The 11190-nt window shown below is 45.0% G+C and overlaps 1 protein-coding gene across 2 annotated transcripts in view; it reads left to right on the top strand.

Moving 5' to 3' along the window:
* The window catches only part of SYT17 (synaptotagmin 17), an 85041-nt gene that overhangs the window by 39211 nt on the left and 34640 nt on the right, over window positions 1-11190 (top strand). For both annotated transcript variants that reach the window (XM_029222069.1, XM_029222070.1), the window contains exons 6-7: window positions 7772-7892; window positions 9689-9844. In XM_029222069.1, the coding sequence (XP_029077902.1) occupies window positions 7772-7892; window positions 9689-9844 (277 nt within the window). The remainder of the gene's footprint in view (window positions 1-7771; window positions 7893-9688; window positions 9845-11190) is intronic.

Genomic DNA, 11190 nt, shown 5'->3' with positions numbered 1-11190 from the left:
TTTTTTTTTTTTTTTTTTTTTGCTGTACGCGGGCTTCTCACTGTTGTGGCCTCTTCCGCTGCGGAGCACAGGCTCCGGACGCGCAGGCTCAGCGGCCATGGCTCACGGGCCCAGCCGCTCCACGGCATGTGGGATCTTCCCAGACCGGGGCACGAACCCGTGTCCCCTGCATCGGCAGGCGGACTCCCAACCACTGCGCCACCAGGGAAGCCCTAGTTCAGCCCTTTTAACAAACAGTCTGGCAGTTCATTACTGAATGACAGAAAAATATCTGGATATTTTTGATATGTTTTGATCTCACCCCTGGGTTTTATTAGAGGGATGTAATCTAAAAGAAGAAAAGTGCCAAAGTGCCCTATTTTAGACCATTGAAAATAACCTAAGTACCTAGCAATAGGAAAATGGTTAAAATAAATTGCAGTATTTCAACCTAATGGAATATTCTAAGTAGACATTACGAATGATACTTGTGATGTCTGGGTAATAACTTGGAAAATGTGTGTGTCTGTTTATTTAAGTTTTAAAATGGTCGGGGGTGGTTTTTCGGAATTCACCTGTGCTGTCAGTGCAGCTATGCGAATATTGTTTTGATTATTGACAAGGACTGGAAAAGAGTCTGAAAGCGGGGCAGTGGAGAAAAGAAAGTATTTGATGAAATGTGTAACATGATGCGATTGTGGTTGGATTTCGCTTTTTTAAAAATCCGTTCCTATTTTAAGGTTGTTTGTGCAGTAAATTAAGAGACAAAAGGTTTCTCCTGACCCACAGGGACAAAGACGGTGGGCGCACAGCAGCTATGTTTGGCATCGTTCAAAGTACGTGCACACATCCGAAACCCCCTCTGCTAGGGGAGCAGGAGCCAGGGTGCCATTAGAAGCACTTCAAAGGAAGTATGTCAGGAGGAGAGCTGGGCTGCTATTTTCCCCAGAACGTGTCTTTTGTCCCAAATGGTTTTCTTTGATTTCCTTTTTATTGATTAGAACTTAGCTGTGTTCAGAGGCTGCAGAGAGACCGAAGTTTTCTCTGGGTGGAGAGTGGAGCAGTATTTGCACAAGCCAGCTGCTGGGGGGCTGGCAGGGTGGTTCTGGATTCATCTGAGTAACTTACGGGCGGTCTATTTCAGTTCTCCCAAGCCCACTCCACGTGATTCAACCAAATGAAGCTTATCAGGCTCTTAAAAAGGAAGCGAGGCCTATTTGTGACGTTGTCTTGAAACGGGAAAAGGTAGAAGTGTCACCAGTCACCCAGGTCCTTCTCCCACCTCAGCTTCAATTCTCTGGAGGTTGGGTAGGACAGGCGACAGACACTGTGCTGATGACCCCTCTCGGACCAGGATGTGGTGCAGGAAGCCTCCACGTTAGGGCCGCATAGCTTGTTCTCGTGGCCCCTGGATTATAGTTCTTCCACATGCTCGGAATATAGTGGTGGAGAGACAGACACTGTCTTTGCCTTTATGGAGAACAGGAAAACATCCGACAAGGACAAGTGCCATGAAAGAAATAAAACAAGGTGATGTGATAGAAAGTGATGGAGGCAGGGGGCTCTTCTCCACTGGGGGGTCATGGAAAGCCTAGAAGAGGTGACATTTGAGTTGAGATTCCCAGGCTAAGGGAACAGCAAGCCTTGGGGTAGGAGCGGTCTTCTGTTTTCAAGGGATAGAAGGCAGAGGTGGCAGCTGGATGACGTCTGAGACGTAAGCAGGGGTCAGATTATTTAGATCCTGGTAGACAAGTGGTTCTCAACTGGGTGCTTTTACACTGAGGGGACCTTTGGCAATGTCTAGAGACTTTATTTGTAAGGAGAGTCCTCACTAATTTATTTTAGAAATCCAAATTATTAACCCTCTTTGGCTACTTTATTATTAGTAGCAAGCTACTCGGGACTTTATGTTATAAAATCAAGAACCTTCAGGATCAGAGCGGCAAAAGGTGTCAGGGCTGCAGTGAAGGGTTCCCTCATTCTGTTCCATCTGTGTGGAGTGTGCCTCCCTGCAATATTTGCTGGACAAAATCCTACTTATCTTTCTTTTTTCTAGCTTTATTGAGATATAATTGATACAGAACATTGTGTAAGTTTAAGGGGTACAGTGTGATGACATATATAGATGTGTACATTTTGAAGTGACTACCACGATCAGCTTAGTTAACACATCCTATCTACCTGTTAGGGATTAACGCAAATGCATCCTGAGTGAAGCCTTCCCTAATCATGCCCCTCCCAAGAGTGGGTTGTGCTTCAGTCTTGCACTAGGTCTGGTTCATATGGCTCATTAACAGGACCTATAACATTTTTTTAATTGAAGTGAAATTCACATAACATCAATTTAACCATTTGAAAGTGTACAATTCAGTGGCATCTAGTACATTCTCAACATTGTGTGACCATCACCTCTCTCTACTTCCAGGACATTTCTATCACTCCAAAGGAGACGCTGTACCCACTAAGCGGTCACTCCCCATTTCCCCCTCCTCCCAGATCCTGGCAACCACTAATCTGCTTTTTGTCCCTGCGGATTTACCGATTCTGCATATCTCATGAATGGAATTACACAAGATGTGGTTTTGTGTCTGGCTTCTTTCACCTAGCATTATGTTTTTGAGGTTCATCTACACAACATTGTAGCATGTATCAGTACTTCATTCCTTTTTATGACTGAATAATATTCCATTGTATGGCTGGACCGCATTCTGTTCATCTTTTCATCCACTGATGGACATTTGGGCTGTTTCCACCTTTTGGCTACTGTGAATACTGCAGCTGTGAAATTCATGTGCACATATTTCTGTTCTCTTGAGTATATACCTAGGAGTGAAATTGCTGGATCATATGGTATCTGTATGTTTAGCCTTTCATGGAATGGCCAGACTGTTTAGAGTTTACAGCAGAGCAGCTGTACCATTTTACATGCCCACCAGCAATGTACAGGTTTCCAATTTCTCCACATCTGTGCCAACACTTGTTATTTTCTGTTTGGTTTTTTAATAACCATCCTAGTGAGCATGAGGCCCCTGGAATTTTTATTTTTTTATACCTTCCCTAGTCTTCCCCAACAGACTGACTTGTTGATGGCTGGGATTATGCTTTAATTGGCAGCAACATGGTGTGAGAGTTAATGCAGGGGCCGAGCTTGCATCTTGTCCTACTTTATGATTTCTTGAGTCACTTGGCTTCTCTGAGCTGGAATCCCTTCGTCTGTAAAATGGAAATTTCTAGGGCTATTGAGGGGAAGAAATGAGATTGAGCCTTAACTTGCCGGGGTCAGTGCCTGGCCTAGGGTGATTTCTCCATAAAGGTTTGCTGTAATTAACCATGTTCATAACTTTCCAGGCCCAGGCCCCAGTAACTTGAATAAATGTTTGTTAAATGAATCAGCCCTTCGATATTGCTCAATTAGCCTTCTTTTCTATTTCTACCAACTGTTCCCCAAATTCCAGACAGCTGTCTTGCAAACTGATCACTCCCAAGACAGAGAGAAAGAGTGGCTCGATCAATGGAACGGCTTCCCTGGAAAAATATAACATGAAAACCTTGATATGCTTGTGTTGGGGGTGGAACACCGGGAGGGCACAGGGAGCTTGTGTCCTACTAAGGGAAGGAAGACTAAAAGAAGCTCTTAGATGACAAACAGCCTTCTTAGAAAGGTGATGACACCAGGAAGCTGCCTCGTTGAGGGTTCAGTCAATGGCCTCAGGGCGGGGAAAGAGCAGCTCTCTAGCTCTCTCCACTCCAGAAAGCACTCTCCACTTAGAGAGGGCTTGAGGGCCTCTTAGGTGCTGAGGGCTCAGGAGCTGGCCTCAGGCCCCTCTCTCTCCATCCATCTCTTGAACTGGCAACTCGGGGTGTGCAGGCTCCCACCCGGTCAGCCGCTGGGCAGCTTTCTCTGGCTCTGGGGACGCTTCCAGAATCCACCTCTTCTCACCCTCCAGCCACACTGGCCTTTCCTCTGTTCTTGAACACACCGGCTTGGTTTCTCCCTCTTTTCACTTGCTGTTCTCTCTGCCTGGCGTGTCCCCCGCCTCCAAGCTCACCTCACAGAGAGGCCTCGCCCTCCGACCACCCTGGCTCACATAGGGGTCCCCACGTGTGCCCCATCGGTCACCACTCTCTTGCCTGACTTTTCTTGCTTTCTTTTTTAATATTTATTTTCTGTTTTTATTTTTATTTCTTTATTTGTGGTACGTGGGCCTCTCACTGTTGTGGCCTCTCCCGTTGCGGAGCACAGGCTCCAGACGCGCAGGCTCAGCGGCCATGGCTCACGGGCCCAGCCGCTCCGCAGCACGTGGGATCCTCCCGGACCGGGGCACGAACCCGCGTCCCCTGCATCGGCAGGCGGACTCTCAACCACTGCGCCACCAGGGAAGCCCTATTTTGTGTTTTTAAATGAAATATTTCTAACATAAAACAATAAAACGAACACCCATGTGCCCATCTCCCAGGCTTGACAAGGGCTAATGCTCTGCGCTACTTGCTTACTTTAAATCTTTCCTTTTAATCAACTTTATCGAAGCATAATTCACATACAGTAAATACATACATTTTAAATATATAGTTTATTGATTTGGGGGCAAATGCACCTGTGTAACCACTACCACAATCAAGATACAGAATATTTCCATATCCCCAGAAAGGCCCCTCACCTCCCGTACCCTGCAGGAGTTTTCTTCCTGGTACTCAACATTATCTGAAATCACCTCATTCATGACTTTTTTAGTCTGTTTCCTGTCTGTCTTCACCGCCAGAGTGTATGTTCTACAAAGGCAGGGACCGTATCCCATTCCTAGTCCAGGCACATAGTAGGCCCACAAGCAGTCTATGGAAGCCATGATATTGTCTTCATTATCCTGTGTGTACACATCCCGACACACATGTCTGAGGATATCTGTGGGGTAAGTTGCTGGGAATGGAACTATTGGGTTAAAGAATATTTACTCTTTTCTTGTTATCACAAAAGAGACATCTACCCCCCTTTCTCTTGTCTATCCAGGGTTTCTCAACCTCAGCACTGTTGCCATTTGGGGCTGGATCATTCTTTGGGGTCCAGGACTTACACTAGATTTGGGTATCCTACAAAGGGGAGAGTCCCAGGAGCATCCCTGACCCCAGTTGTAACAACCAGAATGTCTCCAGACATTGGCACATGTCCCCAGTTGAGAACCACTGGTCTGTGTACGTGGGCTAATTTCTTGCCATCCTAAATTGTTCCTCAGTTGAGCCCATCCCTAAACAAACTACCCTCGACGACTGGATTGGTTGAATCCATTTTTTGCCCTGTTTATGCAGCTCAGCCGACTGCATTACAAGTCCTGATCACTGTCTTTACAGCTACATCATCAAAGGAGATGCTGGTTTGTTTTAGAAGCAGGGAAGGCATCACTCTGACTTATAAACCTGGGAGGAACAAAAAGTCCACAGGACATGAATGGCTTCTCCATGGCCTGGGCACCAGCGTAATTCACAGCATTCTTTGCCTGAGGACAAATATGTCTTCAGGGTCATGCTCTGAAGATGCGGCATCTTCCAGGCCTTCGAGAGCAAGAATGAAACCCCTAGCAAATGCGTAAAGGGCTCTGAACTTCTTTGATTACTCAGGACACTGAGTTGGCCGTTTCTTTCTTGAAAAATCTGCAAGCTTATGTGCCCAGAGCTGGACAGCAGGAACCTAAAGGGTGAAGGAGGACAGGTGGGGACCCAGGGACGTGAAGAGGCAGGTCCCATCTAGAGGGCACTGCATTGTGGCCAGATGTTGCCAGGTGGGAATGTGGGCCCAGCCTTGCCAGACCTTCCTGTTTTTCAAGAAAGACAAGAAATCCAGACTTTTTTTAGTGTGAAAAATCTTGATTCTTAAATTTTATAATTATTGGCGAGGAATTATTTGTTTAAACATGATGTGAACCAAACAAAACGCATCTACAGGCTGCCAGTCTGCAACCTCTGAGTTAATTTACAAAGTTGTTTCTTGTTTGGGGACTAAGTTGCTCGGTTCAGAAATCTTTTCGTTTGGCTCTTCATCTAGTCAACAAAACTTTATTGAGTATCTACGGAGCATTGTTCTAGAGCTGCCACTTGGCATTAATTTGCTCAAATGACTGACACCAAAAGGGATAGAGATTATGGGTGTGTGAGTGGGTTGGTGGATGAAGAATGGATGGATAGATGGATAGGCAGATAGATCAATCTGATCTTTTAGAGATACATGCTAAAATATTGCAGATGAAATAATGTGATGTTTGGGAATTACTTCAGAATAATACAGGGAGTTGAACGAGGGGATAGGTGAATCAAGATTGGCCATGTGATGATAATTGTTGAAGCTGAGTGATGGTGGCTATGAGGAGGTTCCTTATACTCTTCTGCCTTCTTTTGAATATGATTGGAAATTTCCCATACTAAAAATATTTGTTTTAATGTCCTTATCAGTTAGAAATGCACTCTGAAAGAGATATAGGTAAAATGACGTCATGTCTGGGACTTGGTTTAAAATATTCAGCTAAAAATTTTCACAAGTCAGGGTATAGATGTGCTATGATCTGAATGTTTGTGTTCCCCTCCCCACCACCTACAAATTTGCATGTTGGAATCCTAACACCCAGTATGATGGTGTTAGAAGGTGGAGCCTTCGGGAGGGTGATTAGGTCATGAAGGTGGAGCCCCCCTTGAATGGGATTAGTGCCCTTACTAAAACTCCAGAGAGCTTCCCAGCCCTCTGCTGAGGATACAGTGAGAAGTCCGCAACCCTGAAGAGGGCCCTCACCCGACCATGTAGGCACCCTGATGTCCCAGCCTCCAGAGCTGTGAAAAATAAATTTCTGTTGTTTATAAGCTACCCTGTCTGTGGTATTTTGTTATTATAGCAGCCTGTATGGACTAAGACAAGATGAAATATCCTTCAGCAAAATGTTGATAATTGGTACAATTGGGTGATGGGTATATGGAGATTCATTGAACTGGCGTGTTTAATTTGTATACGGTTGAAATTTTCTACAGTTAAAAAAATGTTTAAAGGGATAGAGAGGTGGGGGCCTCTTGTTTCTAGGTACTTTTGGAAGTATGGAGTCATACACTGGGTGCGTATGTGAATTTCCCATGAGTGTGGTAGTGTTGACAGCAGAGGAATGGGTACTCTTTAACAAGGGATGTCACAGTCTGAGCTTGCCTTCGTGAGGCAAGAAGCATGGGCTCTATTGTGGACTCAGCCTGCAGGTTGAGAACAGATTTCTCACCTGGATGGTTTCCCTGCAGGGTGGTCTTCCTCCCTGTTACCCTGCAGGGAGGCAGAATAGCACAATGGTCAGAGAATCTGGAATCAGCCTCCCTGGCTCCAGGTGCCAGCACTACCACTTTCTAGCTGTGTGTAGCCTTGGACATGTTTCTGAGCCTCTGTTTCCTCGGAGCCTCAGTTTCCTCTCTTATTAAATGTAACACTCATATCTCACAGACTCGTTATGAAGATTGAACTAATAATTACATGTTAAGTACTTAGCACAGAGTTCGACATGTAGCATTTATTTATTCTCATTATTGATGCTTTTGTCCTTACTATATTGTGGCTGCTCTGAAAACATTCTAAGAGCAGAACAAACTTTCTGAAATAGATGGAAGAAAATACGTGGCGACAGAGGCTAAAAGAAGTCAAAGAAAGAGGCACTTACTGTTAGCTGATCTACCCACAGAAGTCCATTTGTGAGCTGCTAGAATCAGTTTCCTGCATGATAGGTACAAAAAGAATACAAAAAAAAAAATGCACCTTCCTGACCATATCCTTCCTCCGCAGAATGAGGTAGAACTGGGGGAGCTGCTTCTGTCACTGAATTATCTCCCGAGTGCTGGGAGACTGAACGTTGATGTCATTCGAGCCAAGCAACTTCTTCAGACAGATGTGAGCCAAGGTTCAGGTACTGTGTGGCCTCTCCTTCCCCCATTTCTTTAACAAGCCATCTATGTTTGTTTGACACAAGGGACCTGATTTTCTTTTTCTGCATCCTGGTTACTATTAATTAACGCGACCCTTTGAGGGTGAAATAGCATCCATATCTAGGATGTTAGTTCAAGAGGAAGAATAAACGATCGGTTGTTTCTTAGGATGAGGCAGGTAAGTGATACCATTCCAGTTACTCCATTTGAAGCAGGGGTTTGACCGAGACCAGGTGTGATAACTACTGAAATCTAGATCCTCTTTGTACACATGCAGCCCCAAAGAAGTTAACTTGCCTTTCCAGATGCTATGCATGTAATGGAGACACCATGCTCCAGGTGGCGGTAGCGTGCACTGACCATGCATTCTAATCTGTGAGAGCAGTGGACACACCCTGAGGTTCTTTTCCCAGCTCTTTTCAAGAGTAGCATAAGTCTTTATAAATCCCAGCTCTGAAAAGACTGTTGTATTTAAAGTGCCTATAACACACCAATTCAAACGTGACTTTTAATGAAATAGAACAGATTACATTCCATTTGTATGTAGCTTTCCCATGACAGCAAAGGATATTATCATGAAAGCAGCCATGGTTGCTCAGTAGTGGAAGCACAGTCTTCTCTAAGTGCCATAGCTAAAATAAATTACTTTTGCTATAAAGTGACAGCTGAATTTAGAAGACAACTTGTATTCTCAAAAACCACATTATAGGGCTTCCCTGGTGGCGCAGTGGTTGAGAGTCCGCCTGCCGATGCAGGGGACACGGGTTCTTGCCCCGGTCTGGGAAGATCCCACATGCCACGGAGCGGCTGGGCCCGTGAGCCATGGCCGCTGAGCCTGTGCGTCCGGAGCCTGTGCTCCGCAACGGGAGAGGCCACAACAGTGAGAGGCCCGCGTACCGAAAAAAAAAAAAAACAAACACACATTATGAAAACAGGTTTTGAAGGGACCAGTAGAGGGAATGGTATTAAGGCTGGAGAGTTTCAGAATCACCACAGTGGGAGAGTCAGTATGATAAAATGATTAAAGGCTCCGGAGTCAAACTGCCTGGAACCAAAGCCTAGTTCTACTGCTTATAAATAATGTGGGCTTGGGGAAGTTATATATACTTCCCCATATATAAGTTATATAAGTATATATACTTATAACCTCTATAAGCCTCAATTTCTCCATCTGAAAAATTGAGATAATAACAGTATTCATCTCACTGGGTTGTTTAAACAAATACAAGATTAGATAATGTACATGAATCTCTTTGTAAACCATAAAGTGATCTGAGAATGACAGTTATAATTCTGTTTTTCCCTGTATGGGCTATGGGCTCACTGACATGTTAATGGGTCTCTAAGGGCAGAAAACTAGAACAGGCTCTGGGTCTAGCTCTTCTTCCACTAGCCTGATCTTAAGCAAATCATTTCCTGTCTTGAGCCCTCAGTTTCTTCATCTGTAAAATGAACACAATGCCTGACACACGGGAGGAGCTCAATAAATTTTGGATGGCTAGAGTAAGAGAGAAAGGGGTGAGCAGAAAAGCAGCTGGATGGGAAAAAGGAAGAATATATAATAGGCGGATAGATGGGAAAATGGATGAATGAAAGGAGGAGTGGAAACCTGGAATGGATGGACTGATGAGAAACGAAAGGATGGGTCAGTGGTTGGGCTGTCAAATGGATGGGAAGTTGGATGGATAGGTGGATGGGTGGATGGATGGATAGATGGATGGATGGATGGATTGGGTTTCCTGATCTCCAATGCTATGATTCTGCATCCAATTCTCAGATCCCTTTGTGAAAATCCAGCTGGTACATGGACTCAAGCTTGTGAAAACAAAGAAGACATCCTTCTTAAGAGGCACAATTGATCCTTTCTACAATGAATCCTTCAGCTTCAAAGTTCCCCAAGAAGAACTGGAAAATGCTAGCCTAGTGTTTACAGGTAGGTAGTGTTCCAGACATTGATGAACTGCAGGTGAGGCATATTCAGTGTATTGTCCTAGGGATAGAAGGTGATCTAGAGAGGGTGATGTTTAAGAACTTCGCATCTGGTATTCAGCTACCTGGGTTTGAACTCACCATTTGTGGACTTGGAAAAGATTCATAGAACCACAAAGTATAATTGTTACAAATGTAAATTTTGGAGCCAAATTTCCTGGCACTTCCACATAATTACTAAAGTCTTGGGCAAGTTACTTAGCCCAGGGCCTTCCAACCCCCAGTTTGCGGACTGGTACTGGTCTGTGGCCTGTTAGGAACCAGGCTGCACAGCTGGAGGTGAGCAGTGGGGAAACGAGCAAAGCTTCATCTGCTGCTCCCCATTGCTCGCATTACTGCCTGAACCATCGCCCCCATCGCTCGTATTATCGCCTGAACAACCGTTCCACCCCCAGCCTCCGTCTGTGGAAAAATTGTCTTCCACGAAACCGGTCCCTGGTGCCAAAAAGGTTGGGGACCGCTGACTTAGCCTCTCTGAGCCTCAGTTTCTTCCATCTATAAAACGTGAGCAATAATAGTACTTGCTTCATAGGTTTGTCGTGAAGATTAAGTAAATTGTGTCTTTGAGATAACAGTCAGTGCTGTGTTAGCTTTGACAATATGATGATTCAAGCGGCTTATGGTCTAATAGGGAAACATGAGGAAACAGGATCACCTAACTCCGAGAGGAGGATTTTGAAAGGCTTCCCAGAGGACATGGTATTTAAGTAGAGGCTTCAGGTGCCACACTCTGGCTGAATCTATTGTTTCCAGCGTGTAATTTAATCTACTGTTTCCAGAGTGTATTAGTTATCACCCCAAACTTTAGTGGCTTAAAATAATCAACACTTATTATCTCATAGTTCCTGTAGGTCAAGAATCCAGTCATAGATTTGCTGGGTGCTTCTGGCTGAGGTTCTTTGGCAAGGCTGCAATTAAGGTATTGGCGAGGGCTGCAGTCTCCTCTGAAGGCTCGACTGGAGGTAGGGTGGGGATCTGTTTTCAAGACCTCTCACATAGTTGTTGGCAGGGATCGTTCCTTGCAAAATGTTGGCTTGAGACCTCAGTTCCTTCCTGGGTGTTAGCCAGTGACCTTGCCCACATGGGCTGCTTCATAGGGCAGTGCACAACATGGCAGATGGCTTCCATTAGAGTGGGCAAGTGAGGGAGTAAGAGAGGGTAAGCAAGACGGAAGCTCGAGTCTTTTTGTAACTCAGTCTTGGAAGTGACGTCCTATCACTTTTGCCATATTCCACTCATTAGAAGCAACTCGCTAGGTCCAGCTCACATTCAAAGGAAGGGGATGATACA

The sequence above is a fragment of the Monodon monoceros genome, unplaced genomic scaffold (genome assembly GCF_005190385.1).
Source record: "Monodon monoceros isolate NGI ecotype Baffin Bay Population unplaced genomic scaffold, NGI_Narwhal_1 Super_Scaffold_13, whole genome shotgun sequence".
Lineage (NCBI taxonomy): Eukaryota > Metazoa > Chordata > Mammalia > Artiodactyla > Monodontidae > Monodon > Monodon monoceros.
The sequence above is the reverse complement of the archived record's forward strand: the minus strand, read 5'-3'. Positions and strand labels throughout refer to the sequence as shown.